The sequence below is a fragment of the Oryctolagus cuniculus genome, chromosome 15, assembly GCF_964237555.1.
Source record: "Oryctolagus cuniculus chromosome 15, mOryCun1.1, whole genome shotgun sequence".
In the NCBI taxonomy this organism is placed as follows: domain Eukaryota; kingdom Metazoa; phylum Chordata; class Mammalia; order Lagomorpha; family Leporidae; genus Oryctolagus; species Oryctolagus cuniculus.
In genome coordinates this window covers 36984380-37008431 of record NC_091446.1, presented here as the reverse complement: position 1 = coordinate 37008431, position 24052 = coordinate 36984380, and the positions used below count along the sequence as shown (strand labels likewise).

General features: G+C 44.8%; 1 protein-coding gene, 1 long non-coding RNA gene and 1 pseudogene across 23 annotated transcripts in view; 2 read left to right on the top strand and 1 right to left on the bottom strand.

Annotated features, from left to right (window-relative positions):
* The window catches only part of LOC100347176 (protein FRA10AC1), a 107743-nt gene that overhangs the window by 47493 nt on the left and 36198 nt on the right, over positions 1–24052 (bottom strand). For 15 of the 22 annotated variants that reach the window (XR_011382361.1, XR_011382359.1, XR_011382362.1 and 12 more), the window contains one exon: positions 2167–2243. Coding sequence is in view for 16 of the 22 variants with exons in the window: in XM_070057598.1 (XP_069913699.1) it covers positions 2167–2243 (77 nt within the window). In the remaining 6 variants the exon portion in view is untranslated. Of the gene's footprint in view, positions 1–2166; positions 2244–3873; positions 4254–24052 lie in introns of those variants that run through there. The other 7 variants (XR_011382360.1, XR_011382363.1, XM_051823949.2 and 4 more) reach the window with 5 other exon arrangements.
* On the top strand, positions 4292–14397 carry LOC138845338 (uncharacterized). Its single transcript, XR_011382365.1, has 3 exons — positions 4292–4713; positions 4918–5234; positions 12874–14397. It is a non-coding gene; the product is annotated as an uncharacterized lncRNA (long non-coding RNA).
* On the top strand, positions 8668–12440 carry LOC138845480 (large ribosomal subunit protein uL14 pseudogene; annotated as a pseudogene).

Sequence of the window (24052 nt, the reverse complement as noted above, 5' to 3'; positions counted from 1 at the left end):
AAAGACCCACTGATCTTTAATCTTTAAGGCAACATTTTTTATCTCCTTAAGCAGCTTAATTAATACCCTAGGTTCATTCAATAATTATAAAATGGAGATGAAACTAACAAAATCACATCACCTCCATTCCTAGTTCAAGTCTTAACTGCCATTTACTACCTTAATCTTTTTTTTTATTTGACAGAGTTAGACAGTGAGAGAGAGACAGAGAGAAAGGTCTTCCTTTGCCATTGGTTCACCTCCCAAATGGCCACTGCAGCTGGCGCTGTGCCAATTCAAAGCCAGGAGCCAGGTGCTTCCTCCTGGTCTCCAATGCGGGTGCAGGGCCCAAGCACTTGGGCCATCCTCCACTGCTCTCCTGGGCCATAACAGAGAGCTGGACTGGAAGAGGATCAACTGGGACTAGAACCCGGCACCCATATGGATGCCGGCACCGCAGGCGGAGGATTAACCAAGTGAGCCACGGAGCTGGCCCCTACCTTAATCTTAGTAAGACTACGTCACCTAATCTCTTTGTGCCAACTTTAATGTTTGTAAAGCAGCTCTAAAAAACTTCTGGTCATTAATAATATGGAAAAATAAAGGCCATTTATACAGGATGATCATTCCTAGTTATATATGTAAACATAACCCGAGAGCAAAGCATCCAACTAGATCTGCTCGAATTCTGTTTTTTTTTTTTTTTTTGAAGACATATTTACTTATATGAAATTCAGAGCTACAGAGAGAGGAAGAGACAGGGAGGTATCTTGCATGTGCCGGTTCACTCCCCAGATGGCTGCAATGGGCCAGTGCCAGCCAGGCCTCAAACCAGGAACTTCTTCCAAGTCTCTCATGTGGGAGGCAGGGACCCAACACTTGGGCCATCTTCCACTGTTTTTCCTGGGTCATTTGGAGGGAGGTAGATCAGAAGTGGAGCAGCCAAGATCTGAACCGGCGCCTATATGGGTTCAGGCAGTGGCTCTACACACTATGCCCCACCAGCACCCCCTCAGATTCGATTCTTACAAAGTAATATTTTTCAACAAAAACCTAGGAAATGTAAAGTGCTATAAAACACAATTTATTACAATTATTACTGTTCTTTTGGTTATCCACAAAGACTAAGTATCCTACAAAATGTTCAGTCCCAGTTAGTATGCATAAAATACTGCTCTCAGTGTAAACAAACTGACTTCTCTAAAAAGTGGTTATCCTGAATCCACCACTCCAGAGTTAATGGCTAACACTGAATTTTTTAAGCACTGAAAGCTGAGAACACAAACACACAACTCTGCCCAGGTGCAGCCCCTTTTAGTGCCCAGGCTTTACGGCACTGATAGGTCTTGTCCTTTCCAATTCAACACAACTTCCCTGAGCTCCTTCCCTTGACCATCACTGTGCTCAGCACATAACCACGAACACCTGTGCTGCATTACCATTTCCTCCTCCACACTAACCTCACTTGGAAGAGAACAGCAACCAAGCCCCTTTGGAGCTATGACATTTTATAAGCAAACAATCCGCCGGTGCCGTGGCTCAATAGGCTAATCCTCTGCCTTGCGGCGCTGGCACACAGGGTTCTAGTCCCGGTCGGGGCGCCGGATTCTATCCCGGTTGCCCCTCTTCCAGGCCAGCTCTCTGCTGTGGCCAGGGAGTGCAGTGGAGGATGGCCCAAGTCCTTGGGCCCTGCACCTGTATGGGAGACCAGGAAAAGCACCTGGCTCCTGGCTTCGGATCAGCGCGATGCGCCGGCCGCAGCGCACCAGCCGCAGCGGCCGTTGGAGGGTGAACCAACGGCAAAAAGGAAGACCGTTCGCTCTGTCTCTCTCTCTCTCACTGTCCACTCTGCCTGTCAAAAATTAAAAAAAAAAAAAAAAAAGGCAAACACTCCTTGATAGCTGAATGAAAAATGCAATCAACTGAGATATATGAAACCTTCCATTGCTTTCCATTTCCCCCTTCCCTTTCAATAAACCCCTGCAAAGCATAGATATAACTTTCTGATTTTTCCCACAGCTTTTCTCCAATTTTGAATCAATTTTATAACAGCTTAATCAATAAAAATACATTCACTACAGGTGTCCTCACATGCAAACACAACCCAAAGATTTTCAGCTTTATTGATTTATACCTCATTTCCATCTAAAAAGGATGTGGAACACAGATCAACAGAAAAGAGCTTACCTTTTTTTCCTTTTGCTAGATTCTCCACAGTGTTCATCATCACTAAAATCAGAGTCATAGCCTCCATGACCGTGCATCTGTAAAGTAGAAAGTCAGCTAGTTAGGGCCAAAGTTGCTAATTCCTCAGGAAACAGAACAGTTCAAAAATAAGCTATCTTAAGCAAAGTTTTATGGGACCATGGTGGGCAAATCAGTGTTCAGGATCACTTCAGAAAATGCACCAACATTTTTCACTTCTAATTATCAAGTGAACAAGGAAGGCTACTCTGTGGCCTCTTCGATGAAAACCAAGCTGATGGTATAAAGCGACTGCATACAAGGTTCAGCGATGCTGCACTTCCGACCCAGAGTAGTGAGTTATGTGTATTTATCAGCAACTGTGGTCCTGGCACTGTGCTAAGTACTTCTACAGAGAACGCTTCTAATTCTTCAAGTTAGGAACTATTACTTCCATTTTAGGGATGATGAAGTCAAGGGCAAAGTCAAGTCAGCCTTACAAAGCAATAAGCGGCTAAACTGACCTATTTGTATCTTTAGCCCATAATTTTAACTATTCCAAACTGCTTCTCTGGACTACGCTTAGCTATACTCCATTGGAATTACAGCTTTTATGAACAGTACACTAACAACTCATACAATTTTTCTGTTTTCCTTTTCCACATGTTTAGAGATCTCCATTTTCTTTTAAGTTTCTTCAAGGCAAGCTATCTGATCCTTTCGCTTAGTTAGCTTTATCTTACTTCATTTTTTAAGTGAAATTTAGAAACATGGAGAGACTAAGAGGTCGCTCAACTGCACCGGAAGAAGCTCCAGGTGCTATCATTACACTGAACCTGGGACACAAGTTATGGAGGAACTAGATGGATGATTGACTGGAAGGAACCAGTCCAGGCCAATCTATCAAACTGTAAAAGTTTTAATACAGCAGCAAGTACAGCAAGTAAGGAAGAACTGTCTCCCTGAAGTTCAGGGCTTTAGGCCTAGACAGTCCTCGCTGTCTATGTTGAGTGAGCCACTTCCTCTACAGACTCTGTTAAAGGTGGGCACGCCGAACAGTCTTTACATCCCGAGCCTGTGCTCTGCCTCTAATTCCACTGGCAACCGTGCTGTGTGGGTGTCCGCCTTTCCTCCCTCTTCCTCCAAATCCTACAGATACGAAGACCCCGCCTAGGGTTGGAAAGCTAGGTTAGGTCTCAGCTCCACTCCCGTCCTCGCTTCCATCTGGCCTCGCCTTTCGCACCTGGACGTCACGCCCTTCCCAGCTCTTCTCCGACGCCTGTCCAAGCCTCGCTAGCCTCACTCCTTTTGCTACGGGCTCCTTTCCTTCACATCTTGATGGGCGACGACCACCGTGTCCTGAAGCCCACCAGGATTCAAGGCCCGGCTCTGCCCTGCTCATCTGCCTGTCTTTGGGCACATTCCTTCCCCTGTCCCTGCCTCAGTTGCCCAATTTTAAAAGCAAGGCTAGGAGGAGTACCGCCATCATGTGACTGGGGATTACATAAGTGGACCCCGTTTAATGGGTTTTAGAACCGCGCCTGGTGCAGAAAACCCTGCAAATGCCAGCTCTTGTCGCCACCATCACCATCTTCTTCCCTAACCCCTCGACACCACTTTCCTACCCCTGCCTCCACTCTTCCGATTCTTTTTCCTCGGACGGCTTCACCCATCCCATACGCAAAGCTTTACTGAAAACCTCTCACTCACTTCGAGCTACGAATCAACAACTGACAAGAGCCGTGAGAACCGCGACAACGGAGACGTCAGTGTCCCCCAAATCTGTCCTCAACAAACAAAAATTACAATCAACTAGTAACAAGTAAGGCACAAGTATCGCCGTCCTTCTTCCCGACGCCAAGTCCACCCACGGGCCTCCTCACACACCCCTTCCTTTCCGCCCGTGAGTCGTTTCCTCCTTTGCCGGCAGCTGCAGCGACGACTCAAGGCCTGAGCGAGCCGTTACAGGGGCCAGCCAGCCCTGGGCACAGCAGCCACCACCGCCGGCGCCGCTCACTGCGCAGCTCTCCCTACGGGTCCCGACTGGACCCCACTTCCGCTTCGACTCGGACGCGTGTCACACCCAAATAGCACCGTCCTCGGGCGCGCGCCCGACCTGGTGCTACAGCCAGAACAGCTCAAGGAAACAAGGGCGCGGTGAAAGAAAAGGCCCGGAAGGGGAAGCAGCGGCTTGGTGCTTTAGCTACATTGCAGTCCCCAGCTTTTTCCTGCGCCCCATTGCTTTCCCCTCTAAAGAATCCGACGTGTAGTACCGTGTGGAGCTACCCGCATCTCAGCTCACGCCCCTCATTTGAAAACATTATGTCTTAGGGAAAAGCGTGCCTGTCCCCTGCCTCCCTCTCTCTAGTAACCTTAGTAACGCCTCCTAGAAGCATCCCTGCCAAGCATCTCAACTGAGATCAGACCGCCCTCCCTCCCGGTAAAACAGTTCTCATAATTAGAACAAAAATAGCTCTCCATCGTTTCGCCACCCACACAAGAGACATCGTTCCAAATACAGTGCTGGTGGCAGAGGCGCTTTTGGAAATGGTGAGGAAGGGAAGAACAGGGCGGAGAGATTTCAAAGGGTCGCGGGTTCTCTGCCAGCAGCGACCTTGGCACGGTTGAAAAGGGACCCAAAATAGAATCAGGGTGGGGGGGCACAATTCAGGCAGAAAGAGTTGAATTATTTTAAGCTCCACCTGGGCTTTGCCTTTCCTGCATCGTGACACCCGCTCTGTGTTCTGGGCTCAGGTCGTGTCTCCCTCCGGCATCAGCATCTATTCATCTTTGCTGCCTCCTCCGTACCCAACACCCCCAACACCGCGCCTTGGAAGCCACATGAGCTAATTAAGTATTTGTTGACTTGAACTGGCATGCCTCTGGCTTTTTCATCAAGCCCATTTTAGAGAAAACCCTGACACTTAAGGCATACTCATTTTCTATCTTTTGCCTTAAGCAGTAGATAACAATATCCTTATCAGTTCAAGGCTGCTTCTATCCCAGATGATAAAGTATAGATACATGCTGTTTTGCCCAATACAGTGAATGTGATCTTGAAAAGCTGTAAGGTAAGTTAAATTACTGTAAATTCAATTATTTCATAATGCAGTTGGATTATACCTCAATACAATTGTTTACTCGAAAATTTTAAAGCAATGGAGACATAGCTCAACACCACACTATAATGAATTTCTTTGTCAAATAGTTCCTGTTTGGGTAAGTATCTAAAATAGGTATTTTGTTCCTTTATTCATTAATAATAAAGCCAAACACGTCTGTGCCTTTATCCAATTTACTATAAATATCTGACATTGTGTTTTTCTACTATTCCTGGTATCTTCTTGTCCATTGCTTCATTTTACTCTTCCAACAACCTTGTGCTGTTGTGTTACTAGCCCCATTTTACACAGGGGGAACAGAGGCACAAAACTTAAAGCCAGAAACTTGGTAATGGTCTAGAACTGGTGGTACTCTTCTTTCTACATATTTCCTTCTCTTTCCTCTCCCCTCCCCTCCCCTCTCCTCCACTCCTCTCCTTTCTTTCACTCTCCCTACCTTCCCCACCAACCCCCACCTCCTGTGGATTGTGTGGGAGGGAGCTTCTGGTGGCAATATTTCTAAGGATTTTGAGTCTATTGCTATCAGCCCATTCAGGCAGATTTCCATTTCCCACTTTGAGGTGGCAGTTACTGAAAGGGAGTAAATAGAAAATATGTTAGGGATAGATAACATGATTGAACTAAAAACAATTAATATAAGATAGAAAACCTACTTGATCAGGAAATCTCAAGTAGGCAATTATAATCTCAATGACAATAAAAGATACAAATATTGAGTGTCTATTCTAGGTAGGGCACTATCCTACTCACTGGAATAACAGATATGTAAAAGATACCCCTTCTCTAGGTTCACTAGTAAGAAAGAATAAATAGAATAATAACAATAATATATTCTGTCATATGCCAAATATGTAGTAAATGACATGAACCTGTGGTTTCCAACCTGTAAAATGTACTATTTCAATTAATACAAAAATTTAAATATACACCAATGTGTCTGACTCGAATTAAGCAACAAAATACTGTGGTGGGCATGTAGTGGCTATGAGGGAAATTGAGTGATGATGGTGGTGACAATGCCAAGTAGTATTTCTGATATAAACTATAAATGTGCATTCTGCTGTATCTTTGAACAGACTGTGTTGTCCACAAATGGTCACACCCATGTATCCCACTAAGCATGCTCTAGGGATTTTCTGCTACTACACCCCTCCATGGTAAGCTGACATCTGATCCTGGGCATGCCAGTTAACTACAGAATTAATGCAAAAAGACTTCTGAGACGGAGTGGCAGAAGGTAATAAAGCTTCTGCCTGGCTCTTTCTGTCTCTCCCAGTTGATGTAGTGGAGCAGAGATAAGCTGACTGCAGAGTCCCACCCAGACTGCAGGTTCATAGACAAAATAAATGTTACTGTTTCAAGCCACTAAATGTTGTTATGCACTAACAGATAATGAGAACAGTCTATCTCAATCTCACAACACTTGGTGAGACATCAGTCAGGTTGGGCTGATTGAACATGCTTACCTCTTCAAAGTTACCATTCCCTCCGCCTGGAATGCTTTTCCCCCTCTCTCTTTGCCCGGATCCCTTCTTATCCCTCAAACCCTCAGCGTAAGTGAAGTGTTTCATGATCAACCTTTGCTATAGACTATGTGGAATTACCTGCACTATGAACATGTTACATTTGTGTTATTTGGCCTCTTAAACATATAAATACACACATATATACACACACAGATACACACACACGCTAGGCTACTTCAAAAAGTTCGGGGGGGGGGGGGGGCGGGCAGCGCAGTGGTGCACTAGGTTAATCCTCTGCCTGCGGTGCCGGCATCCCATATCGGCGCTGGTTCTAGTCCCGGCTGCTCCTCTTCCAGTCCAGCTCTCTGCTATGGCCTGGGAAAGCAGTGGAGGATGGCCCAGGTGCTTGGGCCCCTGCACTCGCATGGGAGACCAGGAGGAAGCTCCTGGCTTCAGATCGGCGCAGCTCCATCCGTTGCAGTCATTTGGGGAGTGAACCAGCAGAAGGAAGACCTTTCTCTCTGTCTCTCTTTCTCGCTGTCTGTAATTCTACCCGTCAAATAAATAAATCAAAATCAAAAAAAAAAAAAAAAAAGTTCAGGAGCCGGCGCTGTGGTGCAGCAGGTTAATGCCCTGGCCTGAAGGGCCAGCATCCCAAATGGGCACCAGTTCGAGACCCAGCTGCTCCAGTTCTGATCCAGCTCTCTGCTATGGTCTGGGAAAGCAGTAGAAGATGGCCCAAGTTCTTGGGCCTCTGCACCCACGTGGGAGACCCAGAAGAAGCTCCTGGCTCCTGGCTTTGGATCGGCCCAGCTCTAGCCGTTGCAGCCAATTGGGGAGTGAACCAGCAGATGGAAGACCTCTCTCTCTCTCTCTCTCGCTGCCTCTCCTCTCTCTGTGTAATTCTGACTTTCTAATAAATAAATAAATTTTAAAAAAAAGTTCATTAAGGAGCAGGCATTATGGTACAGCAGGTTAAGCTGCTGCTTGGGATGCCAGCATTCTATATTGGAGTCGAGTCCTGGCTACTCTGCTTCAGATCCAGCTTCCTGATACTGTGCATCCTGGAAGTCAGGAGGGTGGTTTTCCCAGGGTGAGGGTCATCCCAGTAGATGATGGCTCAAACACTTGAGTCTCTTCCACTCATATGAATGACCTGGATGGAGTCCAGTCTCCTGGCTTTGGCCTGGCCCAACACTGACATTCTGTTGCTCTAAATTTCAGATAAATAAAAATAAAATAAATATTTTTAAAAACTGGTACAGCACTGTGGAAGACGGTCTGGATATCTTAGAAATCTGAATATAGACCTACAATATGACCCAGCCATCCCACTCCTGGGAATTTAGCCAAGGGAAATGAAATCAGCATATGAAAGAGTTATCTGTACTCCATGTTCATTGCAGCTCAATTCACAATAGCTAAGATATGGAATCAACCCAAATGTCCATCAACTGGACATTGGATAAAGAAATTACGGGACATACACACCATGAAATACTACACAGTGGTAAAAAATGAAATCCTGTCATTTGCAATAAAATGGGTAAAACTAGAAAACATCATACTTATTGAAATAAGCAAGTCCTAAAAGGACAAATACCATATGTTCTCCCTGATCTGTGGTAAGTAACAGAGCACCCAAAAGGTAATCTAGAGAAGTGAAATTGACACTTTGAGATGCAATGACTTTGAACAGCCCTGTCTCAACTGTTGAAAACAGTTTTTTCATACTATTTGTTGAACTCTTTACTTAGTATAGAGTTAATCTTATCTATATAAAGTTAATTGAAAACAGATCTTAGTAAAAAATAAGAATGGGAATAGGAGAGGGAGGAGGAAGGAGGGTGGGAGTGCGGGTGGGAGGTCATGTATGGTGGGAAGAATCACTATGTTCCTAAAGTTGTATTTACGAAATGCATGAAGTTTGTAATACTTTAAATAAAAGGATTCTGGGAAAAATTTTTTAAAATTTGTAAAAAAAAGTTCACTTAAAAATTTCCATGCAAAACTGGAGTTAAAAGACACACTTCTTTTAAGGGACTTCAAAAAGTTCATGGAAATTGCATATTATGAAAAAACTGCATGGATTTCAAAATTTTTGCACCAAAATAAATTTGTCTTTTAATGCCATTTCCTAAGAACTATTTTTTTTAACTTTTATTTAATGAATATAAATTTCCAAAGTACAGCTTATGGATTACAATGGCTTCCCCCCCATAACGTCCCTCCCACCCGCAACCCTCCCCTCTCCCACTCCCTCTCCCCTTCCATTCACATCAAGATTCATTTTTGATTCTCTTTATCTACAGAATATCAGTTTAGCATACATTAAGTAAAGATTTCAATAGTTTGCTCCGACACAGAAACATAAAGTGAAAAATAATAGATGATTTTTTAAATGATGATGAAATCAGATCAGACCTATTGTCATGTTTAATCCCAGTGAGAGTCAAGTTGGGAATTGATAATTTCTTCTTCTTTTTTTTTTTTTTCAGAAGATCAGTTTAGTATACATTAAGTAAAGCTTTCAACAGTTTGCACCTCCATAGAAACACAAAGTGAAATATACTGTTTGAGTACTCGTTATAGCATTAAGTCTCAATGTACAGCACTCTAAGGACAGAGATCCTACATGAGGAGTAAGTGCACAGTGACTCCTGTTGTTGACTTTACAAATTGACACTCCTGTTTATGGCCTCAGTAATCTCCCCATGCTCCAGTCATGAGTTTCCAAGGCTATGGAAGCCCCTTGAGTTCTCTGACTCTTATCTTGTTTAGACAAGGTCATAGTCAAAGTGGAGGTTCTCTCCTCCCTTCAGAGAAAGGTACCTCCTTCTTTGAAGACCTGTCCTAAGAACTATTTTTAAATAGTAATAGTATTTTTCTCTTTAAAAAAAAAAAAACAAAGTTTGTTTTTATTTGGCTGAAAGGCAGAGCAACAGAGAGGGAGTGAGAGACAGAGAGATCTTCCATCTACTGGTTCACCCCAGATGCCCACTGCAGCCAGGCTGGTTAGGTCAGAGCCAGGATCCAGCAACTCCATTCAGATCTCCTTCATGAGTGGCAGAGACCCAAGTACTTGAGTCATGATCTGCTGCCTCCCAGGACGCACATAAGCAGAAAGCTGGATCTGAAGCTGAGGCAGGACTTGATCCCAGGTCCTGAAATTTGGGATGATATGGGAGGTCGACATCCCAAGAGGTGGCTTGATGCATTGTGCCACAATACCTTCCCCTTTCCAAGAACTTTTTAAAGTACCCTCATACTAATGCTGTAGTCCATGTTTGTCTCACTGAGATGAGGGACAGGACCAGGTCTCTTCTTCAATGCTGAATCGTTTCTCAGCCCATTGCCAAGTATACATCAGTTGCCACAACATTTGTTGAACAAATGAAGTAGTAGTATTATTACCCTCCATATTTTATAATTTTATTTTTTGAGATTTTTTTATTAATATACAATACTTACACATTCATATGGGCCTAATGAAACGTCTCAACACATACACAGAATATAAATCAATCAATCCAATTAACTCCTCTTTCCCTTTCCTAATCTCCCCTTTGTGTTTGGAGCTTACCAGTGCCTCTCTACTTGTTCTTTATACAGAAAATAATCCATTATTGTGAATTATACAGACCTACCCTACTGTGCTGTGGAACAGAACTTGTTACTCCTTTCAGACTGTGTTTTGGTATCCACTTCCTCTCTATCCCCCTTCCTCCTCCCTTCCAAGCCTCTACAAATCACTACTGAAAGATCAGACTGACTTTTTAAACTTCTATTTATGGGAAAACCCATATTGTATTTGTCTTTTTGTCTGGCCTATTTCATTTAACACAATGCCTTTCAGTTCCATCCATTTTGCTGCAAATGTCAGGACTTATTATTTTTGTGACTGAATAACATTCCCCTGTTTATATACATCATACTTTCTTTATCCATTAATCCACCAATGGACACCGAGTTGAATCCATATCTTGGCTATTGTGAATAGTGCTGCAATAAACGTGGGAGTGAGGGTACCTCTTTCACATGCTGGTTTTGTTCCTTCATCTATATACCCAGAAGAGAGATTCCGGGTCATACAGTAGGCCTATTTTTAGCTTTTTGAAGAACCTCCATACTGTTCTCCATAGTGACTGTACTCATTTACCTCTCCACCAACAATGTATAAAAGTTCCTTTTTTCCACATCCACATCAGCATTTGTAGTTTTTTAATTTTTTTTTTTTACTTTTTGATAATAGCCATTTTTTTTTTTTTTTTTTGGACAGGCAGAGTGGACAGTGAGAGAGAGACAGAGAGAAAGGTCTTCCTTTTGCCGTTGGTTCACCCTCCAATGGCCACCGCGGCCGGCGCACCGCGCTGATCCGATGGCAGGAACCAGGTACTTATCCTGGTCTCCCATGGGGTGCAGGGCCCAAGGACTTGGGCCATCCTCCACTGCACTCCCTGGCCACAGCAGAGAGCTGGCCTGGAAGAGGGGCAACCGGGACAGAATCCGGCGCCCAGACCGGGACTAGAACCCGGTGTGCCGGCGCCGCAAGGCGGAGGATTAGCCTACTGAGCCGCGGCGCTGGCCCGATAATAGCCATTCTAACTGAAGAGAAATGATACCCCATTGTGGTTTTGATTTGCATTTCCCTGAAAGCTACTGATATTGAACATTTTTTCATGTCTTTGTTAGTCATTTGTATTTCTTATGAGAAATATCTTCTCTGTTTCTCTTTATGTGTGTCTTTTGCTTTGCCTTTCAAATAAAAAAATTTTTTTTAAAGAAATAGACTGTTGGGGCCGGCTCTGTGGCATAGCAGGTGAAGCTGCCGCCTGCAGTGCTGGCATCCCATATGGGTGCCGGTTCAAGTCCCGGCTGTTCTACTTCTGATCCAGCTCTCTGCTGTGGCCTGGGAAATCAGTAGAAGATGGCCCAAGTCCTTGGATCCCTGCACCCATGTGGGAGACCAGGAAGAAGCTCCTGGCTTTGGATCAGCACAGCTCTAGCCGTTGCGGCCAAATGGGGAGTGAACCAGCAGATGGAAAACCTCTCTCTCTCTCTCTCTTTTTCTCTCTCCCCCTCTGCCTCTGCCTCTCTGTAACTCTGCCTTTCAAATAAATAAATTTTAAAAAAAAGGAAATAGACTGTTTAGGGAAATATAAATAGATAGCTTTAGCTGGAGTAGAATTTTGAAAAGGAATAGTTAGCTTTCATTCCCTTTCTGGTTTTCAAGATGTTGAAGCAAGATATGGTGGGTCCAATGGTTGAAAATGTCAGAGTTCCCTGGGTCTTTCAGTAGGAGCTGTGATCAACTGTGTTGACAACACAACAGCCCAGAATCTATATAGCATCTCTGTGAAGCGGCTTAAGGGATGGCTAAAGAGCCTTCCTGCTGCTGGTATGGGTTACATAGTGATGGCCAAACTTAAGAAAGACAAACCAGACTCAGAAAGAAGGCACATTCAGCGGTAATAATTCAACAATGAAAGTCATATCAGAGAAAAGATGGCATGTGTCTTTATTACGAAGATGATGCAAAGGTCATAGTAAACAATAAAGATGAGAAGGACGGTTCTGCTCTCACTGGACTAGTTGCAAGGAGTGTGCAGACTCATGACCTAGCACTGCCTCCCATGCAGGCAGCACTGGCATGATTTTCCAGTGGATTTATTTAAAAAAAAAATATTAAGTATCTGCACCTACCCCATCCTGAAAAAAGAGAAGGAGTAGTTAAAGAAAGATCAGGGAGGAAAATTAGAGACAAATTTAGAGCATTCTTGAATGTGAGGCTGCAGTTTGGGCTTCAGCTAGTGAAATATAAAGAGTAGGATGGTGGTTTGGGTGGATAGAAATCTGGAATAAATAAATTGATATTTGAATCCTGGTTCTGCCGTTTACCAGCTCTGTGACCTTGAGCATCACTTGATTGCCTTTGAGGTTAGTCTTCTTTTGTAAAATGGGGATGATGACATTAAGTAGTTGGCAGTGCTACTGTGAGGCTCCATGAGACATTTAGGTGTGTAGCCTGCTACCTGGCACGCGGTAAGGCTTAAGAAATGTTCACTATTGTTTTAATGAGGAGGCAAGCTATGTAGTGTTTGAATAATATATTATCCTGGCAGGAATGGCTGGAGGCAGGAGGGACAGTGAGGAGGCTTATTGGAACCTGGATGAATGGAGGGAGAATCTGATTGAAGAGCGCATGAAGAAAGAAGTGGTAGAAGATGTGCTCACTGGGTATGAAGACGAAGGATGTGGAAGTGAGGGCTGAAGAGGCTGAAAGAACACGAGTACCCCTGATGGAAAGGGAGGAGGCAGCTAAAAATGGCATCGTCTTGGGATGAGAATCAAGAATGGTAACAAAACATATAAAAGACTAAAATACTTCTTTCATGCAAAATTACATTTGCATAATTCGTTTCAGGCATTCTCTCTCCAGTCTTTACCTGTTCCTCTTCTTTGTAGATCCCCACGCCTCTCTTCCCTTCCCCGCCATGTATTATAGGGGTTGATGCAGTTAAAAATGAAATGATGCCAGGAAAACGATGCTTAGTTCAGAATAAGTATGTAATGAATGCCATTTGAGGAAAGAATTGGATTGCAAGCATTCTTTCATAGAATAATTTAAGAATATGCGTTTTGAATACAGTCTGGAAACAAATCCATATAAATGTAATTTTGTAATTAATGGCACAAAAACACTCCCTGTTTCTCATCAAGTGATGCCCTGTGCCACCTCAGGATTCTGCCATCAAGGTCATCACCACAGGCAGCTCTGTGACCTCCTACCTCCAGAACTGCTGAACCAAAATAAGCCTCCTTCACTGAGTCTCTGGTGTTGCATTTTTGGCAACAAACAATATAACTACAATATGCAAAAGAATACATACATGACCGAACTTAGATGAAACAGACAAATATGGTGACTGTGTGAGGTAATGAGTATGTTAATTTGCTAGATTTAGTCATTTCACATTGCATAAATTAGAGGTCTTCAAGGAAATTGCATAATGTGAAACACTGTACAGGGATTTCTTTTTTATTTTTAGAAAACTTTTATTTAATAAATATAAATTTCATATGTACAGCTTTTGGAATATAGCAGTTCTTCTCCCCATACTCACCCTCCCACCCCCACTCCCGTCCCACCTCCTACTCCTTCTCCCATCCCATTCTTCATTAAGTTTCATTTTTAGAAAGCTTTTATTTAATAAATATAAATTTTATAAGTACAACTTTTGGATTATAGCGGTTCTTCCCCCCATACCTGCCCTCCCACCCCCGAACCGTCCTACCTCCTACTCTGTACAGGGAATTCTAAATTTTTTGCATCAAAATAAATGTCTTTTAATTCCATTTTCCACGAACTTTTTGAAGTACCCAAAAGGCTTAAAATCAGTATATTGTGCAAGGCAAATTTATATAATTTTGTCTGGCTATTAAAAGCAAGTGAATAAATGTAATCCATCTTCTTCTAGATCAGGATAGTGGTCTCCCTGATGGAGGGAGGGAAAGTGACTGGAGATAGGCAAATGGTGGTAATATTTGGCTTCTGACCCTGTGGCTCATTACATGAGTGGCTTGTTTATACCTATAACTTGTGCATTTTTAGATATATCTGTTATATTCAATAAAACATTTACATTAAAAATGTCAACTTTTCACCCTAATTGGTAAATGGAAAATTTGTCATTTACAGCAATTTCAGTCATGAAAGAATGGATTAGGGAATGGGTAAGTGGGGTTTCCCAGGGCCTGGGAAGTCGTGCTGCATAAACGCTTCCGTGCTCAAAGACAGATTTCCTGTAGGCCCAGAGAGGAAGGCTGCAGGCACTCCCGTTCATGCTGAAGATGACTGCTCAGCAACCAGAGGACTGAGAGTGCCCAGGCCTTGAACACTTGGCCAGGTCGCCCTGTACTTCCTGTGTGTTTACAAGCCCAGACCTGAAGGGGGCATCTCCACAACCTCCACGGGAAGCTCTCACTGAATGGAGGCCTAGCTCAGGAACTGTCTCTTGAGAGCCGGCCAAGGGTCAGCCGCTTGCTTGTGTCTAAGCCTCGAGGAGGCTGCCAGTGCACCGCACTGTGGTTAGAGTGGACACTGGGAAGCAAAGCAGAGAGACAGCAGTATACCAATTAGCAAATGAATCGACTGTCATCTTTAGGCTGCTCCCAGGAGGCCAGAACACAGACACTATGTCTGAAAGAGCCCTCTCGGAGCCTTGTGATGAAGAGATAGGGAGACACTTCCTGGGACAGATGAGATGAGAGGCGGGAGCCAGGAACACTAAATGCCACCAGGAAACTGGTGTGCTGATTTAGTGTCATATAATACCTGTGAGCCCGATGACTTTAGGCCTCGCTCAGGAACATGCTGAGTGCTGAGACCCACTGTAAGAGTGAAGGTTGATGGGAGTTGTGGCGCTGGGTCTTGGTGCTGACTGGACCTGGGGCCAAAATTAGGGAAAAGCCATAATCCTTACCATCAAGGCTCCCCTCTAGGTGGGACCCAGACAAAGACACAAGTCACCACAATGCAGTGGGGAGGGCAGAGACAGGTAGGCCCAGGGGCTGTAGCCCAGCCAGGAGGGGTCACTAACTCTGAGAGAGGAGACCAGGAAACTCTTCAGAGACAGAGGACTGCCCATGGATGTCCAAAATGCTTAAACCACGTGGTTTAACTCCGTGCTCCAAGTTGCACTGACTTAGTACTCAAAGGAAGACGAGGTATGGAGCTGTCCTTTCAAGACTCCCATGGTTACCAGTGGCAACCAACAGCCCTTCTCTCTGTGCAAGATACAAGGAGGCACCGAGTAGGAGTTGAGCAAATTGCGTGATTTATGAACACTGACTTGATCATATGAAGGGTACACTACTGGTACGATCCAGTGAAATGTCCAGCAAAGTAGTTCGTGTATTTAAAGGCACCTGTCACCATTGCTATGTGGTCAGGGAATCCAGCATAAATAGCAAGCAATTTTCCCACGTGATATCTCGATTAATGAATTCTTCAAAAGGAAAATCTCCTGGACTAGTTGTGCCATTACTGAAGCAGACAACTCATGATAGGGAGGGAAAATATTTAAACACACACAGAAAACAGAGACGACTGAACAGGTTCAGGTGAATGATGGTGAACTGAAGATCAGGTGTGTGTCCCTACACCCTGGCTGTGTAAAACAACAATGGGGCCAGCTCTGTGGTGGAATAGGTAAAGCTGCTGCCTGCCATGCTTGGGCATCCCATATGGGTGCCAGTTAGAGTCCCAGCTGCTCTACTTCCTATTCAGCTCCCTGCTAATGTGCACATGAAAGCAGAAGATGGTCAAAGTGCTTAGACCCCTGCACCCACATGGGAGACCTGGAAGAAGCTCCTGGCTCTTGGCTTTGTTCTGGCCAAGCCCTGGCTGTTGCACCCATTGGGGGAATGAATCAGTGGATGGAAGAACTCTCTCTGTATATGTATCTCTTCCTCTCAGTAACTATGCCTTTCAAATAAATAAAATAAAACATTAATTAAAAAGCAACAGGGCCCACAGTAAAACTTGCATTCATGGATAGATGTTTTTCAATGACACAATTTACTTCCAAAATTCTTGTTGGGACTGTGTTGTGGCAGAGGGTTAAGCCACCACTTGGGACACCTGCATCCTATATAAAAGTGTCTGATTGAAGTCCTGGCTGCTTTGTTTCTGATCCAGATTCCTGCTAATACTCCTTGGAGGTGTCAGTGATAGCACACATGGGAGACTCAGAAGGAGTTCCTGACCCAGCCCTGGCTATTACTGGCATTTGGCTTTGTGAGTGAATTAGCAAAAGGAAGGCGTCTCTCTCTCTCTCTCTCTCTCTCTCTCTCTCTCTCCCTCTTTCTTTCTCTCTTTCTCTCTCCCTCCATTCCCCCTCATCTTCTCCCCTTTATGTCACTCTGCCTTCCAAATGAATAAATACTCTAAAAAATTGTTGTTAAATACGCTTACAAGGGCACCTCAGAAAGCTCACAAGAAACTGGAATTTAAAGTTTAAGTTTATTCTGGTGCAAGAAAAAATTTGAAATCCTTACATAGCTTCTCCCTAGTGTGTGTTTTCCATGAATTAAAGACCTCTCATATGCATGGGTTTGCACCAACATAAACTTGGTTTTTAATTTCATTTTCCATGGACCTTTTGAACTGTCCTTGTACAATAGAAATATCAGCTGGAATTCCTGGAGTCATCCATTTCTCCGGAGAAGTTGGAAATCTGCATTTGAAATTCAACATCTTGATCTTTAGTACTGACATCTATGTCTCCAGCCCAGATCCCCTGATGGGGCTACAGGCTCAGGCTCCCACATTCAGTCCCTGGCTGAAACCTCCTTGTGGCTACCTTCAGCTTAATGTGACCTAAACTGAACTTTCACCTCCGCTTTCCCACCAACGCCCCTTTCCTTCCACTCCCTCTTTATCGTGTGGCGAGGCATCACCATCAAACCAGGGCTCAAGTCAGAAACTGAGAGATCCCTTCGGCTCCTACTTTTCTATCGCTGATGTCCCAACTCCAGAGCAATCAACTCTACCTCATCCATGACCACAGAGCCAGTGCAAGAGCTGAAATGTATAGTGGGTTGTAGGACTCTCCAGCCCTCAACCATGGTGCTAGTGAGAGCATATTCCCTGTATGGAGACCTAGCTCAGCAGTTTGGATGCTCAGGAGGCCTGCATCCCACGTGAGAGGGCCTGCCTTTGAGTCCACGCTCTGCTCCCAACTCCAGCTTCCTGCCAGTGCTCATCCTGGGAGGCAGCAGGTAGAGGCCCGAGTACTTAGGTCCATGCCACCAGTTGGGAGACCTGGGATTGAGTTCCTAGCTCACAGCTTCAGCCTGGCCCAGCCCCAGCTGTTGCAGGAATTTGGAGAAGGAGTCAGTGGGTGGGATAAATGCACATTTTTAAAAACTGGAAACTTAAATGACTAACAAATGCATTTTTTTTAAAAAAAGCACATTCTGGCCATGGTCTCTTCTCACATTAAAAGATACTTTTTAAATAGTAGTAAAATATCCATGGTATATTTATCCCTTGAATCACTCGTGAGTGGACAGTTCAGTGGCATTAAACACATTCACGGGGACCAGCGTAGCTACCCATATGGGTGCTGTTTCATGCCCTGGTTGCCCTGCTTCTGATCCAGCTCCCTGCCAATGGCTTGGGAAAAACAGCAAAAGATGGCTCAAGTATTTGGGCTCCTGCCACCCCCATGGAGATCCAGATAAAGCTCCTGGCTTCAGCCTGGCCAGAGCTGTCTGTTTTGGCCATCTAGGAAGTGAACCAGCTGATGGAAGATCTGTCTCTGTCTCTGTCTCTCCTTTTCTCTCTGGAACTCTTCAAGTAAATAAATCTTTATTAAGACTTTTTTATTTATTTATTTGACAGGTAGAGTTACTGACAGTGAGAAAGAGAGAGAGACAGAGAGAAAGGTCTTCCATCCGTTGGTTCACTCCCCAAATGGCCACTACAGCTGGAACTATGCCAATCCAAAGCCAGGAGCCAGGTGCCTCTTCCTGGTCTCCCATGCGGGTTCTGGGGCCGAAGCACTTGGGCCATCCTCCACTGCCCTCCTGGGCCACAGCAGAGAGCTGGACTGGAAGAGGAGCAACCGGGACTAGAACCTGGAGCCCATATGGGATGCCGGCGCTGCAGGCGGAGGATTAACCTAGTGCACCATGACACCGGCCCCAAGTAAATAAATATTTAAAAAAACAACACATCCACAGTGTTGTATGACCATCACTACTGTCTATACACAAACATTTTTCATCATCCTCAAAAAATACCTGGCATTCATTAAACAGTAGCTCTCCTTGCACCTCCACCAGCCCTAGGAACCTCTATTCTACTTTCTGTCTCAATGAATTTGCCTATTCTACAAAATTCATGTAAGAGGAGTAATACAATATTTGTCCTTCTGTGCCTGGCTTATTTCTTCAAACATAACATTTTCAAAGTCCCTCTGTGTTACAGAATACACCGAAATTTTATTCCTTTTGATGACTGAATCATATTTCAATGTATGTATGAGGAGTCTTTAACAAGTTCACAATAAGATATATATTATGAAAAAACTCTGCATGAATTTCAAAATTTTTTCACCAAACTTACCTTTTAATTCCATTTTTCCATGAACTTTTTTTAAGGTGACAAATCTTTTTTTTTTTTAAGATTTATTTTATGTATCTGAAAGGCAGAGTTACGGGGGGGTGGGGGGAGAGACAGGAAAAGAGGTTCACTCTCCAAAAGGCCATAACAGCTGGGACTGGGCCAGGCTGAATCCAGGAGCCAGGAGATTCTTCTGGGTCCCCCACCTGGGTACAAGGACCCAAGCACTTGGGTCAACTTCACCTGCTTTCCCAGGCATATTAGAAGGGAGCTGGATTGGAAGTGGAGCAGCCAGGACTGGAACTGGTGCCCACATGGGATGCCAACATAGCAGGCAGTGGCTTAACCTGCTACACAACACTTGCCCTCCCTTCCCCACCGCCACCCCGTGAACTTTTTTATTTGCCCTCACTATATCACATTTTGTTCTCTGCAGATTGATACTTGAGTTGTCTCTATCTTTTGGTCACCATGAACAATGCTACTGTGTACACTGGTATACAAATGTCTGTTGTCAGTTCTTTTTCATATATACTTAGGAGTAGAATTGCTGTGTCATATGGGAGTTCTAATTCAACCTTTGAAAAAACACCAAACTACACCATTTTACATTGCCACATTCTCTGCATCCAGTTATTTCCTGTTTTTTTTTTTTTTTTTTTTTTTTTTTTTTTTTTTAAATTATGGCCATCCTAGGGCCGGCATTATAGTATGGCAGGTTAAAAAGTTATAGCCATCTGGGGCTGGCGCCATGGTGTAGGAAGCTAAGCTTCCATCTACAGAGTTGGCATCCCATATGGCCGCCAGTTCATGTCCTGGCTGCTCTTCTTCCAATCCAGCTCTCTGCCTGTAGCCTGGGAAAGACTAGAAGATGGCCCAGGTGCTTGGGCCTCTGCACCCGCATGGGAGAACCAGAGGAAGCTCCTGGCTCCTGGCTTCGGATCAGCTCAGCTCCGGCCGTTGCAGCCCTTTGGGGAGTGAACCAGTGGATGGAAGACCTTTCTCTCTGTCTCTCCCTCTCTCTGTCTGTAGTCCTACTTCTCAAATGAATAAAATAAAACAAAAATTCTCACTGAGAAAGACTTTAAAAGAAAATTATAGGGCCAGCGCCGCGGCTCACTAGGCTAATCCTCCACCTAGCGGCGCCGGCACACCGGGTTCTAGTCCCGGTTGGGGTGCCGGATTCTGTCCCGGTTGCCCCTCTTCCAGGCCAGCTCTCTGCTGTGGCCAGGGAGTGCAGTGGAGGATGGCCCAAGTCCTTGGGCCCTGCACCCGCATGGGAGACCAGGAGAAGCACCTGGCTCCTGGCTTCATATCAGTGCAATGTGCCGGCTGCGGCGGCCATTGGAGGGTGAACCAATGGCAAAGGAAGACCTTTCTCTCTGTCTCTCTCACTGTCCACTCTGCCTGTCAAAAGGAGGAAAAAAAAAAAAAAAGAAAAGAAAATTATAGCCATCAGCATAGATGTGAAATATTATCTCACTGGAGTCTTGACTGGTATTTTCCTAATGACTCCCAATACCTTTTGATATGCATATGGCCATTTGTATATCTTCTTTGCAGAACTATCTATTTAAGTCCTTTGCCCATTTTTTAATTGGGCTCTTGGTTTTTTGGTTGTGGAGTTTTAGTTCCTTGTTTTTTGAGCCTGATGTTGCTGCTACACAAACATATCAGGGACTGAGTAATTTATAGGTAATAGAAATTTATTTCACACATATCAAGAGTCTGCAAAATCCAAGATCAAGGTGCCTATGGAGTCGGCAGCCGGTAAGCACTTGCTGTCTGCTTCTGAGATGGGGCTTTCTTGTTGCTTCCTCCCGTGGCAAAACAGCAGACTTGGGAGGCAGCTCTCTGACTCTTCTGTCATAATGGCAAGATCCCATTCATGAAGGTAGAGTCTGCAGAACCCAATCACCTCCCACAGACCCCACCTGCCAATACCATGACCTGGTGAGCAGGTTTCAACACAGGCATTTTGGAGCCCATAGGCTTTACACAGCCGGATATGTATTCTAGATATGATTTGCAATAAGTCCTTCCATTCTGCAGGTCAACTTTTCACTTTCTAGACAGTAACCTTCAATACACAAAAGTCCCAGGAAGTCCAATTTAAAAAGATAATTTTTAAAAGGCTAACATCATGACTTGTGTACAAGTTTAAAATTAGCATGTAACAATCAATTTTACTATTTAACATGGGAATCAGTAAGATGTTACAATCAAGTAGAAGGAGATCTCAAAGAACACACATATACAGGTAATCTGCAAAGCTAAAATGAATTTAGATGCTGACGCAAAACTGATTAATAGGCCGGCGCCGCGGCTTACTAGGCTAATCCTCCACCTTGCGGCGCCGGCACACCGGGTTCTAGTCCCGGTCGGGGTGCCGGATTCTGTCCCGGTTGCCCCTCTTCCAGGTCAGCTCTCTGCTGTGGCCAGGGAATGCAGTGGAGGATGGCCCAAGTGCTTGGGCCCTGCACCCCATGGGAGACCAGGATAAGTACCTGGCTGCTGCCATTGGATCAGCGTGGTGCGCCAGCCACAATGGCAAAAGGAAGACCTTTCTCTCTGTCTCTCTCTCTCACTGTCCACTCTGCCTGTAAAAAAAAAAAAAAAAAAAAAAAAAAAAAAAAAAAAAAAAAAAAAAAAAAACCTGATTAATAATCAATTTTGTCTGGTGGAGGTGCAACTGATTGGCACCAATCTACATTTCCACCAGACGAAATTCATCTGCATCTTTATGGACAAGAATCATTTGTATCACTCAATAGCAAGCAAGATAGGACATCCAGGAATCTCTTTTGCCTATTCCAAAGTGTTTCGTGATTTCTCCAGATGCCACCTCTAAGGCACTCCCCACCTCTATCCCAGGTGGGAGGTGGACTTACTCCTTGACGGCCTCATGTCTTTCAGCACCAGGATGGCTGCAGGAGCCGTGCGGCAGCTAAGCGCTTGTCACCAAGTACCAGGTGGTGGAGGTGGAACCATGCAGCCATTCCTGCTACAGACACTTCATGTCTACTGTGAACTGGCTTTCTGCTATGAGCACAGCAGGGACCAAGGCAGACACGGTGTCTTGAGCTTTACTCCCCAAATGGGGACTGGAAGTCAATAAACAAAGAAACCATAAACCAGAGTAAATGCAAGAGCACAGAGAATCACCAAGAGGGGCGTGCACATGCAAGATGGCCAGGCCCAGCTGATTGGAAGAGAGAGCCTTCAAGCTGAGACTTGAAGGATGAAGAGGAGCCAGCCTGGGGGTGGGGGATTGGCACGAAGCCAGCTGGGCGGCCAGCTCTGCAGTCCATCTTAACCCACTGCGCTTCTAGGGAGAGGCCTGGAGCAGGTGCACTTAGTGCTTCGTCCTGTCCAGGGCCCCAGGGTGTGCAGGAGGCCAGAAAGGCCAAGCCCTGCCCTCCCAGCAGTTACTGGCTGCTTTTGAGGCTAAGCGTCAAAAAAAATGCAAAGGGGAAGAGAAGGCCCCCTCTCACATTAGCTCTCCCTCCTTCCTCGCGAGTCTCAGTCTTTGCTAAGTGAAGCCTGAACTGTCTTCAGCACACGAGCAACATTTGAATCCACAGAGAGCTAAAAGCCTTTAAAAATGCAAATGACTGAGAGTGTTAACACATTAGAGCAGCAGTGTAAACCGACTGGCTCTTTGGCTGAGCTGCTTTGATTAGAAAACTGCGGAGCACAGAGATCTTCTGGATGAGAGGAAAAGCCAAGGGCAGGGTGAGGTGATGGGGCCCCAGGACCAATGTCACCTGCCTCACAGTTTTGTGTAGCACCTGGGGTTGCTCAGCACTGCTCCAAAATCATTCCATGCCTCCCGCCGGGAGGCTGGCACTAGAAAGGCAAGGTTGGGGACCATCTGCCCCAGCGTTGGAGCACAGCAAGTGGATGGGCTCCTGGGGACTTGCAGCAGAGGGCAGAGCAGGTGGGGGAGGAGGGCAGAGCCTGGGGGCAGGGACATGAGAGGAGATGGAGGACTACAGAATCAGATGGAGCCACAGAATTAAAAAAAAAAAAAAAAAAGTTGTCTCATAGCAACTGATAAAAATGTTTAAAGAGAAGATGTGGCCAATTTTGTCAATAGAAAAAACTGTTTCTCAAAATGCGTGTGCTTCTGGGAACACCTACATCAGAATCACTAAGAGATTATTGAGAGTTCAGGTTCCAGTGCAGGCATTTGGCACAGCAGTAAAGAAACCACCTGGGACGCTCGCATCCAAATGGAGTGCCTGGGTTTAAGTCCTGGCTCTGCCCCGATCCAGCTGCCTGCTCAGGTGCACCCTGGGAGGCCGCAGGTGATGGCTCAAGTACTTGGGCTCCTGCTACCGCATGGGAGACCAAGATTGAATTCTGTATTCCTGGATTCAGGCTGGCCCAGCCCCGGCTATTGTGGGCAGCTGGGAGAATGAACCAGGGGACTGTAGATCGATCGATCTCTCTCACGCACCTATACAAATAAATTAAAATAAGACATTTTTAAAATTGTTCTAAGGAATTAAGCTATCTAGGCCATTGATTCAGAACCTCTGGTGCTTGAGCCATCCTGCTCTGTCCCCCTGAAACATGAATCATCCTTTTGTCCAGCACACCCATGCTGTACACCCCACCTGCCCCAATGCCCAAGCAAGCCTCTTGGTTATCGAGTGGGCTGTCATAGTAATGCAGTGCTGGGTTCGAGTTGCCCTCATTTTACTGAATAATGGCCTCATAGTCCAGAGTATGGGGCCTGCCAAAGAGAAGGTAAAGTGACCCCTTAAGTGAAAAGGAGGAAGTCTTAAATAAGAAAGCGCAAAATTTGTATGCTGTACTTACTAAGATCTATAATACGATATTTCGAGAAACCAAATTCTCCTATCTTCTAAAAGTATATTTTTATAATAGTTCTATTTTATTATTCATTTTTGCTTTTAATCTCTTACTGTACCTAATTCATAAACTGAACTTTATCATAGAATGTATGTATAAGGGGAAAGTATATAAAGGGTTCTTACTACCCCCAACTTCAGGCATCCACTGAGGGTCTTGGCAGGTATCTGCCTTGGGTAAGCAGTCACTACTGCAATGTTAAAACACTGGGGGTGAAATTAGGGCTGGACCCAAGCCTGGTTTGTCATTTGGCTGATGGGAAAATTATTTAAGTTACCTGAGCCTTGTTT